Source organism: Choristoneura fumiferana, chromosome 14 (genome assembly GCF_025370935.1).
Source record: "Choristoneura fumiferana chromosome 14, NRCan_CFum_1, whole genome shotgun sequence".
NCBI classification, from domain to species: Eukaryota; Metazoa; Arthropoda; class Insecta; order Lepidoptera; family Tortricidae; genus Choristoneura; species Choristoneura fumiferana.
The window spans coordinates 11,909,655-11,936,716 of record NC_133485.1 but is presented as its reverse complement, the minus strand read 5'-3'; the positions used below and the strand labels follow the sequence as shown (position 1 = coordinate 11,936,716).

At 37.4% G+C, this 27,062-nt stretch overlaps 3 protein-coding genes across 9 annotated transcripts; all 3 read left to right on the top strand.

Annotated features, from left to right (window-relative positions):
• Positions 1 to 2,420: 2,420 nt before the first annotated feature.
• LOC141435168 (allergen Tha p 1-like) lies at positions 2,421 to 7,118 on the top strand. The gene is made up of 3 exons (XM_074097770.1): positions 2,421 to 2,577; positions 4,210 to 4,394; positions 6,563 to 7,118. Exons 2-3 carry the CDS (start codon positions 4,217 to 4,219, stop codon positions 6,700 to 6,702), a joined length of 318 nt encoding a protein of 105 aa, XP_073953871.1. The 5' UTR covers positions 2,421 to 2,577; positions 4,210 to 4,216; the 3' UTR covers positions 6,703 to 7,118.
• Positions 7,119 to 11,099: 3,981 nt separating this feature from the next.
• LOC141435158 (allergen Tha p 1-like) lies at positions 11,100 to 26,941 on the top strand. 6 transcript variants are annotated; one of them, XM_074097756.1, is made up of 3 exons: positions 11,100 to 11,203; positions 14,564 to 14,758; positions 26,659 to 26,941. In XM_074097756.1, the coding sequence occupies exons 2-3, from the start codon at positions 14,572 to 14,574 to the stop codon at positions 26,844 to 26,846; spliced, it is 375 nt and encodes a 124-aa protein (XP_073953857.1). In that variant the 5' UTR covers positions 11,100 to 11,203; positions 14,564 to 14,571; the 3' UTR covers positions 26,847 to 26,941. The 6 variants fall into 6 exon arrangements, with proteins under 6 accessions (XP_073953857.1, XP_073953854.1, XP_073953856.1 ...); XM_074097753.1 differs by lacking the exon at positions 26,659 to 26,941 and adding an exon at positions 15,691 to 15,907; XM_074097755.1 differs by lacking the exons at positions 11,100 to 11,203; positions 26,659 to 26,941 and adding exons at positions 13,746 to 14,036; positions 15,691 to 15,907.
• LOC141435163 (ejaculatory bulb-specific protein 3-like) lies at positions 17,671 to 21,756 on the top strand. Of its 2 annotated transcripts, none has more exons than XM_074097762.1 (3): positions 17,671 to 17,766; positions 18,593 to 18,798; positions 19,971 to 21,756. In XM_074097762.1, exons 2-3 carry the CDS (start codon positions 18,612 to 18,614, stop codon positions 20,156 to 20,158), a joined length of 375 nt encoding a protein of 124 aa, XP_073953863.1. In that variant the 5' UTR covers positions 17,671 to 17,766; positions 18,593 to 18,611; the 3' UTR covers positions 20,159 to 21,756. The 2 variants fall into 2 exon arrangements, with proteins under 2 accessions (XP_073953863.1, XP_073953862.1); XM_074097761.1 differs by having other exon boundaries at positions 17,675 to 17,766; positions 18,590 to 18,798.
• Positions 26,942 to 27,062: the final 121 nt, after the last annotated feature.

Below are 27,062 nucleotides of genomic sequence, written 5' to 3'. Positions count from 1 at the left end.
TTCGATTACACTTATTGCGATTTGCTCAATGTTGAGTTGGATTGTATCCCACCCAATTTCTGTTCAAGCTGGCGCAGGGCGCCACATTCAAAAAAATAATGTAGACGAAACAGCGGGTCAGATACGAGCAAGACTATGCCGCATAACCCTTCGCTCTTACCAGTCCAGATAAAATAGCCTGACTAGTGTTCAAATTTCAATATTATTATGAGAAAGGCAAACATTTGTACTGTAGTATTGTACTCCATGAGGCTTCATCTAGCTATCTTGAGTTCAATTCGAGTTATGTAAATAGGTGAACTTGAGTACTCGAGCTGTTTTCTCTAATCTGTCTTAATGTTTAAATATACCTGCATATATAATCGTATTGTATACTTACTTAAAGCTTCACTTCACAGCCGAAAACACAATATTTTTCCTTAGGTGCACTCATGTTGTAGGTGTAACAACAAATTTCACAAAATAAAAAAAGATCTTACTTTACAAAACGATACTAATAAATATAAATAAACTAATATTTATAATAAAAAACAAACTTTATATAATAAAATCAGCAATAAACTGAGAAAACTTAAAAAATGCATAAACTGTCACTGTCACGATAGGCATAGCCAATTAGCCAGACAGCGGAAACCGGAAACACTGAATTTGTCTGGTCGACGTTTGACACATTTTTGTCAATTTAGTACCTTCATTATGGCGTCAGGGGCGCTGAAGTGTACGTAAAAAGTGACGTTTTAAGTGTACCCCCACTGCTTCGTATCTTGCCGTCCCGCTGACACTAATATTATTTAATACGAGAGTGAGAGGGACGGTACGATACGAACTTCGAATCTCATAGTAGCCCCCAGAATTTAGGCCGTTTCTTCGGAGAGAAAGGCGTGAGCTAGATATTACAATGTCTTCCGATACGTACGTCGAATATATTAAACGATGTTATCCATACTTACATTATCATCACTGACTAGTTGGTCGTTCCAGGACCACTGGAGGGATGAGGTCCTGAAAGACCTTTTGGACCTCGGGGTCGAAGGCTCGCAAGAGCTGGCTCAAGATCGTAAAGCATGGCGTAATCTGGTGTTGGAGGCCAAGACTTACTTTAGGTTGCTGCGCCCGGATAATACCTAAGGAGCATCGATCACTGACGTCACGTAAAAAAATTATAAATCTCGGTGGAAATTAAGTTATTATGACGGCACGCCCCGCCACTAACAACAACAGTTATCAATATCCATAATCAGTAATCACATTATAACGATTTTACTTACCTAATTTAATGAGCTATTACGCGCTATAATATAACAAAATGACTTCCCGTAAGAATGAAGAAATGACGACATTAGTAGATTAGTCATTAGTAAGTGTTCATTTAATATACATGGCGTATTAAAAGGTGCGTGACTCAAAAAGAAACCACTCAAGGTGTCTTAGCTCTTATTGTCACGATTAGTTTTTACATAGCCCGCCTTCTAAGAGCAAACAGTTGGTACATTGAAATAAAACGTTAAATTAAATAAAACCGACTGCCTTAAAAACTAAAAGGAAAAAAATAATTCTAGTGGTCTAGAACTCTATCAAGTAGCTTATTTAAAGTTCAACAGTTGGGACCCATTATCAACAATTTTTGAGCTGGTCACGATATGAAATAACTTATTTTCTTCCTCTAAGCATATAAGACAGTTGTTTTTTTTTTTTTTAAAATTTAAGGTTTTATTTTATACTTTTTGATATTTCTGTGAAAATTGTAGATTAAAAGTATTATAACATATATATTTAGAATGGGCTAATTACGAGTATTAGCTTTCATTTGATATTCATTATTGTTACAATACAAAATATATATTTTTTTATTCCTCCACCAAATTTTTTTTCACAGACATATTGAAATATTATATACCCTATGTCACTCCAACAGTTATGGTATGATATCTCATATGTTAAAATCCGTCCAGCTGTTTAGGCTGCAGCGTGGACCAAATAAAAAGACATACATACATACGCTCGAAAAACATAACCCTCCTTCGGGCAGTCGGGTAAAAATAACTGGGCAATTGCGAGTAGGACCACTGCAATGCAAGGAAATTCGTCTTCATATAGAGAAAACCGCCTCGAAATCGGTCCATCCGTGGGAGAGTTACGAAGCCATGGACAGACGACGACAGACAGACGACAGACGACGGACAGACGACATTGACGTCAAACAAACACTCTTTTTGCGTAGATCTGCATAAGATACTTCACATATTTTATGTGATGTACTTACCAATTAAAACCCTTTTGTGCTTACTTTTTAGGCTTTCACGGGTTGTACACTTAAGTATAAAGAATAATTACAAAGCCGTGCATTTTTAATGCAGAGCCGTTTGTTTAAGTGATGCTCATTAGACCAGTTTTTGTCGTAATTAATGAAATGTTTCAAATTTGTCGCTAATGTGTTTATCATGCATTAAAAAGTATTTAAACTTGTAGCCAATGATTTTGGATCATATTAAAACGTTATTCAGTTCGAACGGTGCACATTGCGGTAACCAGTGAGTTGGTAGAGTTCCGTACCAGTGATTAGTTATAGAAAAATAAGTAAGTGGATATACTTAGTTTCCTAGCTTTAATCTGATATTTTAAACATAGGGGAGGCATATGTCTAACAGTGGACATCCTACGGCTGATATAATGATGATAATGAATGTGTTAATACAGACCTCTCAACATTTGGATGTGTATCGCCAATCGAGTTGGCACCGCTGCAAAGATTCCAGAACAGGCCAAGTTTCGACAGAGTCAAAGGCCTTCTCATAGTCCACAAATGCTAGGCACAGGGGCCGATTATACTCTTCGGTCTTCTGTATAATCTGCCGCACTGTGTGGATATGGTCTATGGTACCATACCCCGATCGAAACCCGGCCTGTTCCGGGGGCTGAAACTCATCGAGTCTTCGCGCAAGGCGGTTCGTGATGACTTTTGAAAACAGCTTGTAAACGTGGCTTAGGAGAGAAATGGGTCGGTAGTTTTTCAGAAGAGTTTTATCACCCTTCTTGAAAAACAACACGACGACACACCTACTCCACGCTTCTGGAGTTCTCCCATCAAAGAGAACAGCATTGAAGACAGACAGACAGATTAATTGCCTACCGGCAAATAATTTCAGTTAGAAAGTTACCTTAAAATTGTCTTGTCTGTCTAGAGAAACAAGATTCTTTGCAGCTATGCCATGCCTTCCTGTATGTAAAATCTTATTCCTTGAGCATGGTACATAGATGGGTAACTTAGTGAACTTGTTTTTCAGTTGATATTTATCCGCAGTTTGAAAGGATTTTTCAAAAATCCCATGGAATCGGATAATGTGGGACATTTAAGTTTGTGTGAGAAAATGGACCAGGCTCAAAAAACTCACTTTCCCAAAACGTACACTTTCTCTAAAAGTGCACTTTCCGCTAAATGTACGTACAAAAGGTACACTTTCCCAATTGGGGCACTTATTCAAAAGGTGCACTGTTTCAAAAAGTGCACTTTGCCAAAGTGGACACATTTGTTATGAGTATGTGTAATATTCAGGCCGAAAAAATGGTAGAAAACTACAGATATTTTTTTATTTACCTGTCACACATAGTGGGTGTTTTTTTTTACTCCAACCCTGCTGCGTGGGGTGTCGTTAAATAGGTCTTAGAAAAATAGTAGTGGTCTTAAAATACTATTTTTCTTCGACAAAATCAACAGTGAAGTAAATAATCGCTCGGAGAGTTCAAACATATGCGTCCCCTTCTAAATTCTGAACCTATTGTGACGGTTGAGCAACTACGGCACCCTATACTGAGCATGGCTCGACATGCGATTGCCCGGTTTTATTAAATTTAGAGATTTATTAATAGGTAGTAAAGATTGTTCATAATTTGAGAAAGTCCACCTTCTCAGAAAATATATCTTCTGCGAATGTGCTCTATCTGAGAAAATGCACTTTTTGCTAAGTGCACTTTCTGAGAAAATGAACTTTTTGAGAAAGTGTACCTTCCGAGAAAGTGAGCTTTTCAAGCCTGACCCGAGAAAATCTCATTAAGTACTATTCATGTAGTATGGAGTATTGTGTTAATATCGAAATCTACGGCAGAGGAAGTCGCGGGCAAAAGCTAGTTTTAAATAGTCAGGTGCATATTTCAGCCCGTTGACACAGACGCTAACTTCAAATCAACCTTCTAATATAACTTCTTTTTCAGGATTACTATGGATTTATACTTAATTCTATTGATCTGCGTTGGAGTGCCTCTCGTTAGCAGTTATGATCAGAAATTCGATATGATCGATATCGAGGCCATCGTTAACAATGATTTCATCCATCGTGCCGTCAACGTTTGCATTCTTGGTGAGGTGGATTGCGGCCCTTATTGGGATGAAGTTAAAGGTAAAGACATTTTCCACCGTTTTCGAGCATCATCATCATCACAGCCTATATCATGGGGTTCCCAAAATGTGCGCCACGGCGCCCTAAGGCGCGCTGGTGTATAGCCAAGGGCGCCGTGTGGGACTCCTGTTACTCGGGAAACTTAGGCAATCTGGTGAAAATCATCATGCTTATTTTACAAGCTTTTATTTAGTTTCACCTGTCCCGTTGTCTACCTATCTGTCGGTCTGCCTGTCTGTCTGTAATCAAATCTTGCAAGTTAAATTCGACCAACTTTCAGTAGTTGGATTGACTTGAAATTTGGTATGCTTATGTAAAATGCGTGACAATGTAATAATTTGGTAGTGACATCCTGGTAGTCTGGCCAGGATCGTCTCCACAGGATGGAACTCTTCAACGGTTAATGGCATCGACTTGAAATTTGGTATGCAAATGTAGTTTGGGTGACAATATAAGTACAGTCAACAAAAAGTACAGTCAGCACAAAAGCTTGTGTTAAAAACGTAATTTTTACCAAAAACTTATTAACTAGCCAGTCTCCCGAGCTGCAAGGGCGCCGCGACGAAATTACCAAGCCTATAATTGCGCCACAAACTGAAAAAGTTTGGGACCACTGGCCTCTATACCGGGTGTGGCCCGTAATACGAGCAAAAATTTAAAACATACATCGTCCCCGTCAAACTGAATAAAATGAGTTGAGCAACTTTTAAAAATAATGGAGTCTTTGAATTTTCCTTTTTTCATACAAATTAAATACTGCTATCAATGTACGCCATCCTAGAACACAACTGAGGTCGCCTATCACGCTACAAACATCAAATATTTTGCTTTACATTGCTTTTTCGAATAAACTTAAAAATGTAAAAAGTAATAAAAATTAAAAAAAAAACTAATTATTTTTAAAAGTCGTTGAACTAATGTTGTTCAGTTTGAGGAGTGCTATCTATGTTTTAATTATTTGCTCATATTACAGGCCACATCCGGTATACATCCCATTGCTGGGCACAGGCCTCAGAATAAGAGGGCATGCGCCGCAATTCCCAATCCCAACACGAATTGGGAACTTTACACAATACCACGGAATTACTTCGCAGGTTTGCGCAGGTTTCTTGACGATATTTTCCTTCACCGTATGGCTCGTGGTAAATTTCAAATGTAACAATTTTGCCCATGAATTTCGAAAAATCACTATTGAGCATGACATCGTAACCGTAATAGAAATATAAATAAAAAATAGCTCAAAAAATTTGCTTGACTGTGCAAATGGAAATTTATCGAACGGAAATTTATCGAACGGGAAAGATACCGTTAACATTACGAATTATGCGTTATATTATAACCCAAAGAAGCGTTATAGTGGCCCGCATAGACAGATTTTTTAAATTTTATTCTAACTGGGGAGGAGAAGTAAAATAGTGAATGTAACAAACCGATAGGGGCACATTACTCACTATTAAAAATTGTGAACTTGAGCTTAGATGTGATGATAAAATTAAAGAGTTTAGTCTAATTTTGGGAAGCGCCAAAGTTTGCATACTTTTGTTAGTAATACTGTAATGTTTGTCCGAATCATCGTTTGTCATAATTATTTTCCCACTGAAACCATATTTTTTTCTGAAAAATTTAAATGGTCATCCTGTAGAAAAGTATAGGTTAGGTAGGTTTGTTTCATAACAATTTTGAACAATATTTTATATAATGACCCGGATAACTCACGTCTTAAATTGAGTTTAGCTCGACATGTTTCGGGCTAATCCGTAGCCCTTCGTCTTCGGAGCAATGATGTTGTAATGATGATGAAAACGCGGGTAGTTGTGTGCCGGTGTCAGTTTCGTCGGGTAGTCGCGCGAGCAGAGCGGCGGCGCGCAGTGCGCGTGTTGCAGCAGCCGCTGAGTCGCGTTGCTCCGAAGACGAAGGGCTACGGATTAGCCCGAAACATGTCGAGCTAAACTCGATTTAAGACGTGAGTTATCCGGGTCATTATATAAAATATGAGTGAGTCTCACGGTAGTTTCATGTTCAAAATTTTGAACAATTATTGGATTCAGAGAAAAAAGACTTTTGACAAACGATCATTCTGACAAACATTACATTCGGACTTTCATTAAGTATGCGAGCCGATATGGACCCCTGTATGGACCCCTAATTTTGTCTTTGGTTTATTACAGAACTAGCTCCAGAGATAGCGAAGGACCACTGCGCGCATTGCACGCCGCGGCAGCAAGTCGTTATCAAAACCTACGTCAGCGAAACTAAGAGGAAGTACCCCAAAACCTGGAACAAGATCAGTAAGAAGTACAAGAAATAGTGAAATTTTCATGATCATCGCATCAGCTCAGCCGTAGAACAACCTCTTTTGGACATTCGCCATAGACCTCCAGTTGCTTCGGATGGAAGCGGCCTGCAACCACCTTGAATCGCAACTATAACCAGAGGCCGTATTGCGTAACGTTTCTTAAGCTCGCGATCGCAATCAAATGACAGATTTCGCATACAAAAACTGTCATTTGATTGCGATCGCGAACGCCAGAAACGTTAGACTTTGGTGGCTATGTTTATCTAAATAGAATGAAATAATAGGTATAACCTTGTGTGCTGCGTTTAAAACGCTGACGTTGCCAAAGAAATTTGCTATCGGTTTTTCTGCAAGATAGGCATTACGGAGCTCCATTTGTGAAGCTATTAGAGGAGTATATTGAAATAAAATAAATACGCTGTGAAATATTTAAATATTTTTTTCACCTCAGCACCTCAAACAGGCAGGTTTTGCTATGAGAAATCAGTGAGCAAAATCGCATTTTGCTCACTCCGTGAGCAACTTTTTTTTTTAATGCTGTGGACAGTGCTGGGTCTACTCACTGAATTCCAAATATTTGAACTTCACTTTGATCTGCCACTTTCACTTCAACACAAAAAAAGCGAGAGATAGGATCAAATGTGTTGATTACAATCTTAAATTAAGTTTATGATATTAAAAATATATCGAACCCAATAAAATACATGACAACTTGTAAATTTCCCGCTCTTTTAATAAAGAATGCAACCTCGTTGCACGAACGCCGCTTCTCTTGTTTTTTTTTTATATAAAATAATTTCGTATACTGCATACCTCTCACAGTTGGAATTCTATTTCTGTTTTTATCATTATTATTCTTATCCATGTCACTTCACGTCATGTAATGTCACGAATAAATGTTTTCTTTCTTTCTTTAAATATTTGTCAAATTTAATGAATTTGTAACAAATCGATTTATATCGAAAATACAAACTGAGACATGGATGCACAGAAAAACCAGAAAAAGAGACCAGCGCTGGGAATCGAACCCAGGTCCTCAGCAATCCGTGCTGCGTGCTATAACCCCTACACCACCGCTGGACAGGAATCTAGACACGAATTTTTCCTATGCATACATATCTCAGGTTGCTTATTTTTACTACGCTACTTATGCAGCAGCACTAGCGACATCTATGTTCCGCTCTCATCGAGAGACGTCACACTCTTTCAGAACCAACCGCTCACCCAGACAAGAGATGTCGCTACTAAGCAATCAAATTATGATTGGTTTTTGGATTCTTTTTGTATTTTTTATTTCAACTCCAAATGTGTTACTTTTACGGGTATCCCGTGAAACCATATCGAAACCGTCGTCGTGGTGGTTTCATGTCAACTGCTCGTCACATTTTACAAAATATTGCTTTTTCCGATGCAGAGACTTTCTTTATTGAGGAGTTATGGTGCTTCACCACCCATTCCATTTCACCATATGCATTACGAGAAGCATAAATTACTTAGCAATTGTGTTAAAGTAATTGAAATTCAACCCATGAAATACTAAGCTTGTTATTGAGTAGTAACTCCGATGGTCAACTGTGGTTTTCATCATCAGTTCCACTTCACCAAATGATGATTTTCAAGAGCAAATGCACGAGTTACTACTAAATATATCAAAATTACCATAGGTATCCCTACAACATTTGAAGATTTCCCTCGATTTCCTTAGGATTCAATCATCAAATCCTGATTTGGTGCTTATGAGACCTAATTGTAAGTATTCCTAGACGAACACAATTTTTTTTTTTCAAATCGGATCTAAAATGATGGAGTTATGAGGTAACATTATAAAAAATACAACCGAATAGATAACCTACTCCTTTTTTTGAAGTCGGTTAAAAACACATTCTTCGCAACACATCCTCGCACATCTTTGGTGGAAACTCAGTCTGAACAGACCGTAGGTCAAGCCACAAGGCAGCAACGGACTTTTTTTATCCTTTTACCCTTGATGTATAATAATCTAAACAATGAGAATAGATGATTAATGAGTGTACCGAAACAATTAACATCATGAAGTTTTTTCTCGATCAGTCGATTAATGGAAAATTACAGCAATTGAGATGAAAAATAATGTTAACTTCAATACACACATGAAATTAACTGTAGCGCCCGGTTTTGAGAACTCCCCCCTCGGAGTAAGACGAGTAAGTGGTCCAATAGTTCGACCTATGGCCTCTTAAGGTCACTGCTCATTAGAGCCACCCGGCACTCGACCAGCAGAGCTACTACGAAACTCGAAACTCGAAGTTCGTGTCGTGCGGTCCTTCTGACACTTATAACTGTTTAATACGAGAGCGAGAGGGACGGTACGATACGAACTTCGAGTTTCGAGTTTCGTAGTAGCCTTGCTGCACTGCCTCGACTTTCGGCGTCCGCTCGTTATCGACAGGTGGTCCACGGGTACCAACGAGTGGACCTCGCGTGATCCACGAATTTCCTATTAGTCACTATTGCTGTGAGCAGCGGGCTGTCACCGAGTGGTCCACTCGCCGTCCGCGGGTGGCAACCTCACGAGTGAGGCGATCCGGTGACGCTACGGAGTTGTTGTAGTGAGCGCATACCCATACAAATCCATATGAAGAGGTGGCTGGAAGGAGGGTGGCTGTAATGAGCAGAGGGTCGTGGGCTCAAATCCGTGCTCGCACCTCTATGTTTTTCGAAATTTATTTGCGAAATCACATTTGAAATTTATCATGAAGTTTAGTACGTAATTTATTGAATAAGGTGTTACCTACTTTCCGTCAATGGGGTGGAATATCCCGGTTTTGACTCAGTTTTTTTTATCAGTGTGTAGCATATCGTTAGAAACGTCATAAGCTAGAGAAGTAATTAAAAAAAACTGTCTAATTGGCTTCAGTTTCTTAAAAATTGAATTTCGAAGTAGGATTTTTTTCACTCAATCAGTAATAATTTTTTAGAATAAAAATTCTCGTACGTCCCTTTGAGACTATCAATTCAAAGTCAAAGTCAAAGTCAAAATATCTTTATTCAATTTAGGCTATAACAAGCACTTATGAATGTCAAAAAAAATCTACCACCGGTTCGGAAAAACCTCTGCTGAGAAGAATCCGGCAAGAAACTCAACGAGGTATATATTTGTTTTTATATTATAGTTAAAACTATTATTATTTGAACAAGCATGTATTACCAAGTATCCCTTCGTGTGGCAAATTCCCGCTCCCGGAGAAAAAGAAATAGACGCATTATGGCGGATGTCATTTTTTATATTAGCGCGTATGTGGCATCTGTCCCGTTCCGGGACACATAATTATTTCGCGCATCTGGCGGCCGGCCTGCTCCGGTAGAGTAGCTAAGGACTTTTTTAAACGTGCATTTAGGCGGCTAATAAGCATTCTGCACTGCTCTAACTTATACTTAAGCTTAATTATAGAACAAGGATAGACTACACTGCAACAGCCACGTCTCTCTCAGAACTAATCTTGAAACATGAGTCACTTTATAACACCGGCGGGACGCCGCCTGATAAGGCCCACATTTAGTAATGCTTCTACTGCTAAAAAATTTATGGAGTGAGGTGATTTTATGACTGTATGTTTTAAATTAGGGTATAGTATTGTAAACAAAATACAAATATTAATGAGAAAAAGTATCATTTATGGTATGGTATATCGAGAATTGGAAAAAATACTATTATATTTACTTTACAATATTGTTTTATTTTCACACTTTATACATATTTACCGTATGCAATATGATAGCGTACTTAATTATGAATCAAAATGCTACATTTTATTACGCTTATAATACATAAAAGCAGTAAAATTTAAGTTTTTCTAAACATCGAAGACTAGTTTAAATTGTCCTTCCTAGACCTGTGCCAAATGTGGTAAAACATGCAAAATGGCGGCCGCCATAACTAGCCTTTTCCCTTCTCTCCCGGATCCGTACGGGCGCCAGATGCGCGTAAATGAGCAAAATGGCGGCGCCAGGCGAAGGGGTATTAAAAACAATATATATATACATGCATTAATAAAAAAGTTACGAACGTTTAAAGGCGGGATTTTGGGAAATTTAAAAAGAGAAACATTTAAAAAATCGTATCTCCGAATCCGTGACCCTTGTGGACCTAAGGTCCAAGGGTGAAAAGATAGCAAACAACCCCAACAATATCCCAAAATAATTTGACAGTCCGTGTGTGCTTGAAAAGTGAACTTTTATTTCACTTGGATTTGATGATCAATCTAGTCTAGAATTTTTAATGAGTCAAAATGAAGACTAAATATTTCTAAACCATTTTTAAGCGCTTATAAAAAAATGCAGAAAACAGGATCTCTAATTAAATTGTCATTGTAATTACGACAATTAGATTGACTGCATAACAGTTTATTGATTGTGAAGAAATACTGTTTTAATTGTTCAGGCACTTAAGTATAAAAGCGATACAGTAGCAGATCTCATCACTAATCCAAAAGACTTCGCCAGTACAGACAGGTCGTAAGGAATCATCTCTAAGGTATGTAAATTATGTCAATTGGGCTGTAGCTGAAACTTAGAATTAGTAATTTAATGAATCAGGCGTTACTTTGCGGAGATCCATATCAATGAACTAAAAGAATTTCTTTGCATTTTTTTTTCTTTTCTTTTCTTTGAATTTACTAATGAGCAGGTAGATTTAGTATCTTCTCCCTTACTAAGATGTGGGTCTTATTTCAGCAATAACAGTTAGGATTAATAAAACACGCCTTAACAGCAAATAAATAAACATTCAAGGTAGTTTTATAAGACGATTTTAATAAAATCTATATTAATAATTTCGTCCAGGGGTACGGTAGACTCGAACGAAATGCACATCAAATTGAAGAGCGTAAAAAATTAGTCGATCCGAGTCGACAACATATATCCGCAAAATTCGGATTATGGAGAATTTCGTTAAATTCTAATGGCACTGACAAACAAACCGCAGTCGCCATCTTGGGTAGTTAATAAACGTTCCGTTTCATACTAGCTAGCTCTTAGATACGGCTCGCCTTCAACACATCGCGTGCGTCACGCCAAAAAAGTATCCATTACAAAGAACTGTGACTCATGTGACTGTGTAAAACGAAACGTCTTGCCGGAAAACTTGAATGGATCTTATCAAAACTCAAAACTATCACCAACTACCTTCAACTATAACTATCTTCAGTTGTTGACGTTTGTTCCGAGTCGACAACTTGTAGGTAGAAAATTCGGATTTAGCGAGTATTTTCAATAAAAAATGGAATAAATTACTGAGTATATATAATGGCGTTGCGAAGTAAACATGTCAAAGTCATCACATCAAAGTGGCGTGAGTGTCACGTCATCACGTGTCACAGGTTTGCATTTCGTTCTCCATTGTGACCTTTTAAGGGACACACGGTACGATTCGTCGATTTTCATCAGATCGATCGTACAGACGGATCGTACCTTATATGGGGCCCTTTAGGTCTAATTTCTTTGATTATGAGACAGACATACGTAGTCGGTCCCAAAGTTCTGTCACTGGCACATTATTTTTAAATTTAAAACATGATTTTAAGAAAATTTGATTGAATTCCATTTTTGAATGTTTGTCAATTATTTTAAAACAATAAACAGTCATTCGCTGCAATTTCTCACGATGGAGTGGACGTTGAAAGAAAACCGAATAGCTGTTTTAGCATTGCACCGCTGTGGGCACTCGCCAAGTACCATTTTCAAGTTGCTCAAAAATGTAAATATAACGCTTAGGTTTGTGTACCGTACGATTGACAGGTACAATGAAGTCTCCAGTGTTGAGGACAAGAAAAGAATTGGCCGGCCTCGCTCCGTACAAACACCAGCAGTGATCAAAGCGATCAAGGCACGCATAGCAAGAAATCCTGTCCGAAAACAGAAGTTGATGGCTTTGCAGATGGGTGTCAGTAGAAAAACCGTCAAAAAGGTTTTAAACGAAGATCTTAGTCTGCGAGCATACAAAAAATAGAGTGGGCACTTACTTAATGCCCGTCTAAAAACAATAAGGTTTAAAAGATCCCGGAAGTTGTTAAAGCGGTACGCGAAAAATCGACACCGTGATATCCTCTTTACAGACGAAAAGATTTTCGATATTGAAGAGAAGTACAATAAACATAATGATAGAGTGTACGCTAGGAGCTCTGAAGAGTATTCTCTGATCTTATTACGGGCCAACTGAGGTTCATTTTTGCGAAAAAGGGGTCAAAATCAGTGCGAAAGTGTACCAAGAGACGGTTTTGGATAAGCATGTCAAAGATCTGCCCAACACGCTATTTTCAGGTCATAATTTTGTGTTCCAGCAGGATTCTGCGCCAGCACACAAAGCCAAGACCACTCAAGCCTGGTTTGGCCGTCAAAAAATCGACTTTATAAGACACGAAGATTGGCCTTCCTCCAGTCCGAACCTTAATCCTCTGGACTTTAAAATTTGGCAGGTCTTAGAGGGGAAGGTCTGTGCTAAACCCCATAAAAATTTGGAGAGCCTGAAGTCATCTTTAAGAAAAGCAGTCGCTGAAATAGACATGAAAATGGTGCGTGCTGCGATAGACGACTGGCTGCGCCGATTAAGGGCCTGTATTAAAAACAAAGGAAGTCATTTTGAATAATTTTAAGTACTTAAATTTATTTTTTTATTAAATGTACTTTAAATTGGTATATAATTTATTAAAAACTGATTGGTACTTTTGTTTTTATCATTATTTTCATTTGTGACAGAACTTTGGGACTGACTACGTAGTTATTTGGGCAAATAAGATTTAGGAGAAATATCTACTGGTGAAATACCGATACGTAGGTTAGCCGTTAAAGTGTTTGTGATAATAATTAAGGCTGGGAATATACGTCAGATTTTTCGATAAGTACGACAGTCTTTACTGGCAAAAAATTTTTTCAAACATATTATTATGAGTCTACATTTTACCCGAGCGAAGCCGGGTTTTCATCTAGTGTATTAATATTTTGTGGGATAGTTTCGTTTGAGAAAAAATATAGGTGGGTACTTGGGGAGTTACAGTGACAAATTGAAACGTTTGTTGTGGTTAACAAGTATAACGTCTGGTAGCATGGTGTATGGTTGTGTTGCTCTGGAGATGAGCTCTGGTTGAGTCGGCGAACGACTTAGTGTAATTGCCGCTTTAGTAAACCGTGATAGTGATAGCCCAGTGGTATGATCCTCTCAAGCAGAGGATAGTGTGCTCAAGCTCGGGCTCACAGCTTTGACGGAAAACATCCTTATCCGGTTACACCTGCGAAGTAATTCTATGGTGTGCGGGAAATTGCACGCATCGAGTCCGCGTGGGTGCTTCAGCCAAGGCTTCTCATTCTGAAAGGTATCCCAATAGTCAGAGCCATCTTAAGGCATATCGGGGTCCCAAGGCACCAACAAACATAGAATCTCGATGAAACGTAAAAAGAATATTGACAATGAAAAAGTATTAGACTTTCAAGTACCCTAGGAAGTAAAGGGCTCCGGGTACGTGTCTCCGTGAGCCTTTACCTTGCCTTTACAGAAAGACGGTACCGGGGGCTACTACGTAATTCAAAAGTCGAAGTTCGTATCGTACCACTCTCGTATTAAATATTAAGCATCAGCGGGATGGCAAGATACAAAATTCAAATTTCCACTTCGTAGTAGAGGACCTGCAGGAGATGATCCTTAAATATTATTAGTCATTCAGACAATATAAAGTTCCCAATACGCACTGGACCCGCGTAGGAGCTGCGGCCCAAGCCCTCTCGTTCAGAGAGGAGACCAGCGCCCTGTAGTGCGACGTATATAGGTCGTATAGAGATGACATGATGTAGTAAATGCTTAAGGTGTCTTAAAAATATAGTTTTTTTACCAATCTTATTTCAGATATCAAAATGAAGCTTTTCTTGGTAATCTGTCTATGCTCGGTGCTCTCGGTGGCGGTCCTTGCTGCTGAAACTGTTTATACAAATTATGATGAAGTAAATGTCGAGAGCATGATAATGGACGATAAGAAGATGAAGGTGATCTTTGACTGCATCTTTGACCGTGCACCCTGTGGAGACTATCAGAAACTTAAAGGTAAGGATTCAGACATTTTGCATTTTTAATCGACTTCGAAAAAAGGGAGGTTCTGTGTTCGACTGTATGTATTTAGGTTTATTTTATATTCAAATGTATTATAGAAAAAACATTGAATTTTGGTTATAAGTAATACAGAGCAGCTTTGGTTAAAAGTAACAAACAAAAACTAAATATAAATATATTTTATTTACTACTATGATTTAAGTTCGCGTTTGTAAATATATCTCAACGTTTGTCAATTGTGTTTGTTTATTTATTTTGTACAATAAAGAGTTTACAACATACTTCATTGCAAAATTATGAACATGTCAACTTTTACTCATTTAACTTTTACTTACTCGTACCTACAATTTTTTTCTTACAACGCCTGTTAAATCTTATAAGCAATATCATATTGCGACATGAATATTTTTTTACACACAACATGTGGCCTACGGCGATTAAATATAATAGTTACCCGCGACTTTGTCTGCTAAGTAATTATTAGCTATCACGCGGGAACTATGCAATTTTCCCAAGGTTTTAATAAATTATCTCCTAATTAATTTTATTACTTTTTACTAATATTATAAACGCAAAATTTGGTATGGATGAATAAAAATCCGTTCAGTAGTTTCTACGTAAAATTTGCATGAAATTGGCATACAGGTAATACGCCTGGATTAACATAGCTTTCTTTTATAACAAAATAATGTATGGCTCCTGTGGGATCAAAAAAAAATAAACTAATTCTGTAAAGTGCATACTAATTCTGCACGAGCGATGCCGCGGGCAAAAGCTAGTATTTAATAATTGAGTTCATCGATGTTTAAATTGCAGGGTGTCATAATGGTTCAATACTTTATGACCAAAAAATATAGCTACGGGTACAACTGGTGCTGTTTCAAGTTCTATTACTTTTTTAATTCATCGCTTTTTATTTTCAACAGACGAGATTGCCCAAATGGTGCCGACTGACTGCTCGGAGTGCAGTCCGAAGCAGAGAGCAAAGTACAACCTAGCCAAGCTAATGGTGGCCGAAAGGTACCCTAAGGAACTGGAACAGGTGATCAAGAAATATGCGCTGAAGTCTGAATAGACCGCAGTGATCTTATAATGGTTTAGGTAGTGCGTCTTATAAAGAATAAAATATTGTTTTCGCCAAAATTAGCACAATTTTTGTTACCTATGCATTACAATGGAGGGCATAAATATCTACACAGCCATAGTGTCAAATATTATGATACATCGAACTTATCGTTAGTGGCATAAAGGTATATTATGTCGGCGGCCGATCGTAAAATCTGCCAGATCACAAAATTCCTAGGCATATCATGAAAAGGCGCCATTTCATGATAAGCCTAAAAGTTGGCCAGGCATATATCACGATGTGCCTGAGAAACAATACGGCAAATCGATTAGAGTAAAGCTTTCGTCGATATTCCTAGCTCTATACCGAACAGATCATGGCGGCGTTTCATGATATGCCTAGGAATTTCATGATCTATTTATTTAAACAATGAATTTTTACATAAAAATAAAATTAAAAAAAATCTAAACTGGTCAAATAATAAAATGGCGGCGTTTCATGATATGCCTAGAAATTTAACGATCTGCCTAAACGTCACTAGGCAAATCGTTAAACGATGAGTTTTGAACGATATGGCGGATGTCACTTAGCCAAATCATGAAATGGCGCCTTTTCACGATATGCCTAGGAATGGCCTGATGTGGCAGATTTTAAGATCGGCCGCCGACATAATATAGATATCTATGCCCATGACTGTACATTAAGATCTTACTTTAGGTGTCAGGTAGTTAAAACAATAATATATTTTAAAATAAAAATGCAAAAAGCGGATTGGTTGTAGAGCACAGCACGTTCAGTTATTGCCTGCTGAAAAATACCTGGGTAATAGTAATAAGAAGTGAAGGAATACACAAAAAAATTACAACAAAAACAAGTCTCAAGATGATTTGTCTATTAAAAGTAGTGAAATCAGGAGTAAGCCCATAAAGCCTCTCATAAAGTGCCAAGCTCAGTTTGGTAGTCGAAATGTTTGGAACTGTCAAGCCTAAACCAGATTTAACGAATGAATCTACGTTTAACTTTTCCTAGCAAGTAGCTAGGTATAAGTGTTTGTATTGGTTGCTGAATTAGTTTTATCACTGTGTAAACAGCATATTTCACATCTAATTAAAAATGATCAACACAAAATCAAAACTGAAATAAAATAAGAAACATTGTTATCTGGAAGGTTTGAATTAAAATAGTGTATTATTTTGAGTTAATAACCTTTCTACCTACTATTTTGAAAGTTAAATTACATGCTTTTCAAAGAATTGAAAATTCAAATTCAAATAAACAAATATTTTTTTCATCACAATTAAATTAAAATAAATAATGTAATAATAAGAAGACAAAGAAAACTTACCTAAGAAACCTTAACTAAATATATCTATATATTACTATAAAAATAAAAATTATGAAAAGTACACCCCGTCCAAAAGATCTGCCTGTGGCAGAGTTCCCATGATGCTGGCCGCATTACCCCTTTGAACCGCAAGTGCGATCCGATACGTACCAGCTCTTGGGTCTCCAGAGGTGTCGGTCAACCGGGAAGAAAGGGCCTTTATGAAACACTTCATATCGGCTGACCAAGGCCCTAAAGTCTCAACAGGACCGCCGCAAATTTAATAAAGAGTACTTGCGGCGCTTGATTTTTTTATTCAAACTATGTTTTTGGGCCTTAAGAATGTAAAACAGTCCAAACCGTAATGAATTCAGACGGGAAGATGTTTTTTTCTCCAAACAGCAGCTGATTTGCTTTATCATCAGCTACCCATACTACAATTTCCTTATCCACTGTAGATTGTGGCAGGCCCGTACCACGTATACTTGTTTGTTTACAACAAAACTGCTTTCTTCGGTACTTTGTATGCGTCCCGTTACGCCGACCTCGGACCGGTTTAAGAAATGCTTGCAGCACTCACGTCGCGGCATCCACAGGACTCGCCCGAAACCCGTGAGTATATTTATTTAATTTGTGAACGGTATTTTACAGTGATTTAGAAAGTACTGAGAAAGCTAACAGTATTTGTGCTCGACGAAGTCAATGAGTGTGTTTATATATATTTGTTAAACAGTGCTTTTAGATTAGACCGATCGTTCAGGATCGTTAAGGATAATTCTGTGCCTGTGGGAAAAAATGAAGTTTTCTATTCTGTAGAAATTAAAAAAACCCTTCATTATAAATATTTTTTCTAATGGAAGTAAATATGTATATATTATGTATATTCGTCTGAAACTTTTTAAAATTTTTTGGTAGTTTAGCGCAGCTCGTCTTTGCCAGAGAGAAATTTTAATAATTTTTGATAAATTTTATTTGTCTCTCTATTTGGAAGCTGATAATGATCACTTGTTTAAAAAAAAGTGAATTATTACATAAATTTGACCAATCGTTAGAATAACTTATACATTAAAATACTTGAGTGCTATCAACTGGTTAAACATAGAAAAAACCATGTCATAAGTAATATCTATCTTCTCTCTTGAACCAAATTATCTCTAGCTACTCGTATCAGAGTATCAATCAACTGGTTCACCCTGTCAACGTAAACGAAAACAAACAAACTTTCTTTACACAAATATAGAATGTCCGTTGCGTTGCCAGGTAAGATTGAATATCTCATATGTGCCATCTATTTCACCGGTTGTTTTAATCCTCTGGAACACAGCAGCGCAAGTAGGTACGGCTAGTTAGCGGCAGGATTAACAGCTAAGACTAGTGAGTGATAACGATCCGGACGGACCTTGCAGATGGTCTTACCACAGGTGTTAATTCTTAGCAGGTAACAGGCAATCATAACCATGAAGAGTATACTCTATCTCGTGCTGACGGTGGTGGTGACCTGCTCGGCGCAGCAACAGTACTACAACAACCGATATGACAACCTCAACGCTGACTCTATCGTGCAGAACGAACGAGTTCTGCTCGCCTACTACAAGTGCGTTATGGACAAAGGACCTTGCACTAAGGACGGAAAAAACTTCAAACGTGAGTTCAACTAAACTATTTTTGAGCTTGCGGGAACTTCGTAAATTCATGGAATAAAAGTACTTACTTTACCTAAATATTGTCGGGGACACTTAGTGCGTATCTGCTTATGTTTAAATCATACATAAATACCGCGTAGGTACGTTATGTGTAGGTTTATAGGAGATCGCTTAACTCAACGAATTTGAAGTAGGTAAGAATTGGAAATTGGTTAAATTTGTCAGATACGCGGAATTATTCAATGCTAGTTTAACGGATTTGCACAAACTCTCAGCGCCACACAAATAAGAGATAGGTACCTATCGTGTAGCTTTTTATCACTATTTTTTTAATTTATCCTGTTTAGTTTATAAATTTCCGCACACTGATTTATTCCAGAAAAACTTGATGAACAGACAATTTTATTGTCTGTGCTCGCATACACCTGGATCATTTGTAGGCACCCAACTCAAGTTCTCTAGCCACCTAAAAAGCCTTAGATTTCAGTTTTAAGCCCGCCACTTTTGGGTCCTCAAATTGTAAATAATAGTTAACAAAAGGTATTATTTACTGTCAAGTACTATTTCATCGATGATTCTGCAATGTCGCATAAACAAAATGACTAATGCTGCGTATCTGACTAGACGCATTTTTTTCGGGAGAGCGTTAACATTAAATATCCTTGTGTTTATGTATAGCGGCCAGGAAATCTCAAATTTTCAAATTTGGTAGGTTACGCGGAATGGGTGATACTCTTTCCCGGCCCGGATCATACCGACATGGAAATACCGACCCTGTTTTTCGTGTACACGCCCATAGGAACTGACATGAGCTTCTGTGGGTGTGTACACGAAAAACATGGTCGGTATTTCCATGTCGGTATTATCCGGGCCGCGAAAGGATGTCACACCGCGGAATTAGCCATTTTTTACGCGGCATTGCAGTATCATCGACGATTTAACATTTGCCAACATTGGAGTGCATTTAGTGGATCTCTGAATAGGCAATTGGTAGTTTCCGCCGCAGCTGCTTTATCTCTGGTGAAGGAACTAGTGCGAAAACAAAACGCAATAGTTAATTAGAAGGAACAGCCAAAGGAACTACCGCGAATAATCCAGCGCACCAGCGACACTAGCGGTGCCTACTCAATGCACGCCATAAGCACAGACCCTTGACCTTTATTATTGTTCTAGGCGTACTACCAGAGACGCTGTCAACAGCCTGCGCCCGCTGCTCCCCGAAGCAGAAAGGACTCGTACGCACCCTCCTTCTCGGCATCAGGGTCAAAAGCGAGCCGCGTTTCAACGAACTGCTGGACAAATACGACCCCGACCGCTCCAACCGGGATGACCTGTACAAGTTCTTAGTCACCGGCAACTAAATTTAAATACCACCGCGAACCGGAATAGTTGAGCCACTCACGCTATTCATAATTTAGCCGGGTTATTTACTCGTAGTAAATATTGTCATTAATTATACCCGAAAAAGCATACGGCCAAATTACGAACATTGGCAGGTGGCCCAACAATCCCAGTTCGCGACTGTAATTATAACTGCATATGAACCGGAAGACTTAGCGTTAGCAGGCCTCCCGATGACATCGTGGGGATTGGCACCGGAGGATGCAAGTGCCAAGTGGCCGTTAATTGTGTTTTAAAAGGGAGGCCTTTCCAATGTTGGACGTCTTTCCGCTGATGATGGTAGTAGCGTAAAGTCCAATTCACACGATAGCACTTTGCACAGGTTTGTGTGGCAACTGACTATATTCTACGACTTTGCGCCCCCATGCAATAATAAAAAATAGCTAGCTCTCTATTTCCTTCTTAGTGCACCCCCAATTTTTGCAGATCTCCCAAATTTCAAGTCTCCAGCTTTTGTGGTTAGGCTATGCATTGTGTGTAAATTAGTCAGCCGTAACTTTTTGATAGGTAGGTATAGAGATAGATTATTTGTGTTTATTCTTAAAGAAGAGGTCCTAAGCAAATATTTGAACCATCAATCGATTGACATAGGTACTCTTTATGAGTTATTAAAACGTGAATATTGAACTGTGACGTCACTTTGGTGTTAGGCATCACAATTATCGACTACTTATTTATTTCAAAGTTACTAATTATTTATCATACATTTATTTATCAGGCTATTTTAATTTACTCTTTAATAGGTATAGTTTCAAAGCCAAGTGCAAGCGTGATCTGAAATTTTGTTTCAGATATATTTACCTATTTGCGCAAGAGCGTTCGAGCTATAAACGAGTGTTCAGTATGTTCGTCACGGAGTAGCACTACATTTACGAGTACCTATACTTAAGACCACATTGTATGCTAAATTTCACGGACATGTCGAATAGTTTAACTATGAAAGTGGGACAAACAAACATACTCACTTTCCTCGATTATTGGCTATTGTTGAGGATGATTCGGTTCTCCATTTTACTTTAGCTTTCTTTTTAAAAACCAAAATTGCAGCTTTGAAATGTTTAAGAAATATAAACGAAATAAATAAATATCGTGGATAATTTTACATAAACTTAAATGTTCCAAACTAAACAAAGCTTTTGTTTTATGGGTAGGTACAATTTAAGCCAACGGATATGTGTTTACATTCATATAAATGCTTAATTAGTTAGATACGTGTGTAAACATTAATGACTTCCGACATTTATATTCAATATTTATCACACAATGTCTTCGGGACCAGAAGCTTCATATTCAGGGTCATTAACCGTTAGAATAGTCATTTTACTCAAGCATATACGAAAGTAAAAGTTGTTATTATGAGTGCAAAACTGTTCAATCTTACCTATACTCACAATAAAAGTTAAATGAAAAGTTCAGGTACCTGCTTTAGCAATTTCTTATTTATTCTTCTCGTATTTTACTGAAACGGTGTGTAATTTAAGGAAATTTATTCCTCAAAGACAGTGCATTTAATAGTTTTAAGTCATAATTTAATATTTAATAAATAGATGAATAAGTACTTGTTGTGTTTTTAATTTAAAACCATAAACCAATTACAGCTTCATGACTTCAGATCTAAGGAAAATTTGGTTGAGCCTCCCTCATTATAAAATAATATCTAATCTCTTCGTTAGAGCTTCTTACGTCTACAAACCTTCTTTAATTTAATCATACATCTAAAACAAGCTTAAATTATAAATAATAGTTTCTGCATAATCGAAAAAGGATTAAACAAATAATTATACCTACTTCTGTCAAACTTAAAGAACTTAAATCTTATTAAAGAGCTTTCTAGTATTCTACCGTAATATAACTTAATTAAACCATTAGGTAGTCTTATTTCTTATAAAACTGCCTCTATTTCTCTTCTTCTCCATTAAATTCTCTCAATGCTCGACGAAAAGTTTCATAGCATACCAACCCTTGCGAATTGTATTTTTTGGCCATTTCGCAAACAATTTCAAATGAGTCATCAGTGAACTTTTCACCGGCCGCTTCGAAGACTCTCCTGATGGTGATTGGTTCTCTCACAGCGAACATGTCACGATGAGTCAACCCCATGATCGTGAACATACTTGGATTTAAGCAGACTCTCATGTCGGTCTCATGAGACAAGCTACCCTGGTCTGCCCTACAATACTTTCCAGGAATAAAAACAGTATCCTTTTCAAAGTACCGTCCCGAAGGTGCACCAGCTCTCGAACCTGTATCAACTGCTTGTCCACCTTTCGTCATGTCCGAGTAAGTTGTACGATTTTCAACACATAAATCTGGTACATCCCGAATTTTAGGCAAATGTGGTGAGACCTGTGTAAAATTAATCACACTAACAAAAGATTTGTACTCAATTTCTGTGCCATTATAAATTTTCCAAATTAATAAAAGATTCTCTAGCAGATTAGTATCAATGTGAATGAATCTGGCCGCACAGTAATTGTAAACAAGTTTCTTAGGAAGCCAACCCGTCTTGTACTGGTCAAATCTTTTCAAACCTAAGTAAAGGTTTTTGAAAAACAGGGCATCGAAACGTTTTGATAAACATTTTCGAAGCGTATTTAAGTGAGCCAAGCTCTTTTTGACCAATTCTTTGCGGGGATTAAGATCACAATAACTTAAGCAATCTGAGACACTGATGGAATTTTCAGTCGTATTTACACCAAAGACGTGGCCTTGTGGAACATCTGCCATATTGTTAATAGGAAATAGAGGAACTCCTAACTTACTTTTAGTTTTCTCTAAATACTCAGCGTGCTGAACATTGATATGTTTTTTTAAATTAGTGCCCATTGGTATTCTATCATCAGTCAAGCATCGATTTACTACACTTCCTCGTATATCAACTTTATATCTAGCACCAAATACTGCATCGGGATTGAATGATGACGCGCAATAGTTGCGTTTGATACTGCGTTTACATGGTGCGTTCTTGTACAATTCTTCAGGGGCTGGATCTTTAGGCGTAATTACATCGTACAACGATTCGCAGTGAGGAGGTTTGTGACCAAATGTTATTTTTAAGGTATCAGTACCTTCAGGCAGATTTGGCACTACATCCGGAATCTTGCCCACGGTTTTTTTCCAATAAGAAGCGTAAACGGTTTGCTTGAAGTCTTCTACGAGAGTCTGGAACTTTGTTTTAACCGGGGGATTGATGAGAAAGCGTGCTTCGGTGTTGCCGCCAATATGTCTCATATCAGGCATACGTTCACGACGCAGTGATGGACTATCCGGTTTTGGTGTCGGAGGTATGATGCTATCATGAATAAGAGCATCTACTTCGTCCTGAAGCGAAGAGAAACTTAAAAGAGTAGATATTTTTGGTTCACTTATTGAGTTGGGAAGTCCTGCTGCACAAATATTTGGCTGCCTGTCGATAAACATTCCGAAATTACCCTTCCCGCCGGTGGCCTGTCGAGTGCACGTCTTCGACATATTTTTTATGTTATTAAGCTTAGTATTTAACATGTATTAAAACTCATTTTAAAAAATGTAACGGTGTTATGTAAGAGGATAATTTCGCCAGAGTATTTAGCCGTTTTCGATTAAAATTCTAGAAAATGAAATGAGAGATAATGTGGGATAGACGATGACAGCGCCTGTTCGCCTTATAGAAATTTATTCTGAGTTGCTGTCATAATTACAATGATAGACAAGAGGAAGAAGACCAGTGAGAAAAGTTTAACATAATTACCTACATAGGGATTTTACTAATCATGTTCACAAAGATTTTCGATGCATAGACTTCCTTCAGATTGTTGGCAGATCAATTTCCGTGCAAAAGGAGGGCTGTCTTGTTGATGCTTACCAACATTTCACCTCCTAGTCCGGGACTGCTTATTGATACGAGTACGTATACATGTCATGATATAAAACAAAGTGTTACGATTAGGAAACAACAACGGAAACTCTTGGTAGTTAATGTCCATTAGAATTACACACACGATCCAAACATAATAATGGTCAGTTGTTTGTTTAATACCCATTTATCTACAATGACAACAAGTCTTATAAATAGAGGATGTGTTGACTACCTTGTACACAGTCTTCGAGTAGATTTCCTGGCTTAGTTTAAGGTTAGTTTCTTATGTGAATCTATCAAAAAGAGTTATTAATATTCGTTTTGTGAGTGAGAAATAAACGAGGGAATGCTAATGATAATAATTAAAACAAAAGAAGTGGGATTGCGTAACTTTCGTAGGTATAATGTGATCATGACTTAATTGTCTTGTTATTAGAATTATTATAAGAAGAAATTATTATGCTTATAAAATAATTATGGAGTAGTTAACTGATTTAAAGTTACGTTTATCAAGAATATCTATTATTATACGGAATTTTGCATTGCACAGCCGACTATGACATAAAAAAGATATAATAACAATCTTTTATTTACTATAGCCGTATGTAATCCAAGTTTTACTTAGCCTATTATAGAAAGAATAACAACGAATGAGCCCTAGTCATAACTTTTGATCACAAGAAAGATAAAATAATATTAATATTTTCTTCATCTATAATTGCCTAAATTGTCCAATCTAGAACAAGTGGTTTAAAACGTAAATAAAATTATAAATGTTGCCAACATTATAATTAGCTAGAAAAGTAGGTAGGTACCACCGTAGATAATCCAAAATTAACGTTAATAAATATGACTTGTGATGCTACAACCTTTCTGAAGATTTCACTTTGCTGTTGTCAGAGAGTCGTTCCTAGTAGTTCTTGCTGAGCAAAAGCGACCCAGATGCTATTAACAAAAAAAAAAATATTTTTTTTTAAATAAAATACAGGAATCATTGGTATTTCGTTTTCAGTTTTAAACTTTACGTGCATTATCGGTGAAGACATGATAATTCTGTGTATAATTCTGATCACCGCACTCTCGGTGTCTACCGCTGACTTCTACAGTTCTAAGTACGATGACTTTGACATTCAGCCTATTCTTGAAAATGACAGAATTATGCTTAGTTACACCAAATGTTTCCTGGACAAGGGCCCTTGTACGCCTGACGCAAAGGACTTTAAAAGTAAGTAAGACTCACAAGTTTTATTTTATTTATTTATTTAAAACTGACCTAACGGTAAGTGTAGATGAGTCCAAAGATGTAACTTCATCATCAGCATCAAAATCATCATTTTCATCTACGGCTCTTCAGGGCTATAGTGAATAGGCTGTTACTGAACCAGTGAGATACACCTTTGGCCTCATTTGCACTTAACATCAGGTGAGATAGGGTCAATCACGGTCAGTTTTATGTAAAAAAACCGGCCAAGAGCGTGTCGGACACGCCTGAAATAGGGTTTATGAAAAAAAATAAGTAATATTTTTCTAAGGATTTCGTATTTTGTACGGAATATTCCAAGTTTAGGTATATGTTATAGCTTAGGCTGCTATTTAAGAGTAAAACTAATGATAATTCTCAAGTAAACTTAGCCGTTATAGTTTTTCTTTTTAAGTTTGATATACTTACTACCATTCTGAATTTTTTCAAATTTTTTCACCCACCGGTTTAGATTTTAGAGGGGGGGGGACGCGTCTAAGCTAACCCCTAATGGTTTTAAAAGACCTATCCAACGATACCCCACACTATAGGATTGGATGAGAAAAAAAAACACCCACACTTTACGTCTCTGGGAGGTACCCTAAAAAAAATGATTTTTTAGTTTTTATTGCACCATTTTGTCGCCATAGTTTACGTATATATCCGTGCAAAATTACAGCTTTCTAGCATTGATAGTCCCTGAGCAAAGCCGCGGATGGACCGACAGACAGACAGACATGGCGAAACTAGAAGGGTTCCGTTTTTGCCATTTTGGCTACGGAACCCTAAAAACATCATTTCAGCCGTAGGTCGTCTACTGTTGGACAGAGGCCTCCATAGACTTACTATTTGCTTCGGTAGGAAGCGGCCAGCATTCACCGTCAATCCGCGACTTTAACCAGGTCAACCATTAATCTCGTTCTACCCTTGCCTAGGAGATGTATGCTTGTTCAATAATAGTCTGTTCAATATGGCCTTGAATGGTGCTGCAATTGGACTATTCCAGTAAAACAGACAACAGAAAGTAGCAGTCCTTATTATAAAAGATGTTGAGAATTGATTTCTGCAAATAATCGGAATACTAACAACATATTAAGTGTGGAGTCTATATGTATATTCGAACTTATCATGCTGTCGTGTCATGTGTAAGAGAGCAAAAGGGTCGAATGCAAAAATATATATACAGCCATAGCGTTAAAGTATGTATACATCGACCTTATGTTTAGTGGCATAGAGGTATATAGATATTTTTGACGTCTTGGTAACGCATATATTTATGCCCTTGACCGTACCTTCGAACGGAACGCTATCGAAATTCGAATAGATAAATTGAAACGGCTGAATTAAATCGATTACCTATAGATTGATGATATTAATTTCAGAGGTCATCCCAGAAGCTCTTCAGACTACCTGTGGAAAATGCACTCCAAAACAAAAGCAACTGATAAAACAAGTGATCAGGGGCATCATGGAGAAGCATCCAGACTCGTGGAAAGAGCTCATCGAGAAGTTTGACAAAGACGGAAAGTATAGAGAAAACTTTGACAAATTCCTAGCTGAGAAAGAATAAATGAACAATGAAGTATAGTTTCGAATCGATGTGGTTGGTGTGTTTTTAACGAACTTAAAAGTAATTTTTTAAATATAACAAATATTTTTATTTTTTATGATTATTTTTATTCAAGAATGAAAAAAATATGAAAAAATATTTTATAATGATAAATATGGAAATTTAGAGACAAAATAGTTCTATTTATAGTCGAAGAAAATTAATTACGTGCCAGGG

Coding starts and splice junctions, on each gene's coding strand:
- LOC141435163 (XM_074097762.1), top strand. CDS start 18,612: ATGAAGAGTATACTCTATCTCGTGCTGACGGTGGTGGTGACCTGCTCG. Junction 18,799..19,970: donor GGACGGAAAAAACTTCAAAC/GTGAGTTCAACT, acceptor TTATTGTTCTAG/GCGTACTACCAGAGACGCTG.
- LOC141435168 (XM_074097770.1), top strand. CDS start 4,217: ATGGATTTATACTTAATTCTATTGATCTGCGTTGGAGTGCCTCTCGTT. Junction 4,395..6,562: donor TTATTGGGATGAAGTTAAAG/GTAAAGACATTT, acceptor GGTTTATTACAG/AACTAGCTCCAGAGATAGCG.
- LOC141435158 (XM_074097750.1), top strand. CDS start 24,383: ATGCTAATGATAATAATTAAAACAAAAGAAGTGGGATTGCGTAACTTT. Junction 24,432..25,048: donor AGTGGGATTGCGTAACTTTC/GTAGGTATAATG, acceptor TTTCGTTTTCAG/TTTTAAACTTTACGTGCATT. Junction 25,262..26,658: donor TGACGCAAAGGACTTTAAAA/GTAAGTAAGACT, acceptor TATTAATTTCAG/AGGTCATCCCAGAAGCTCTT.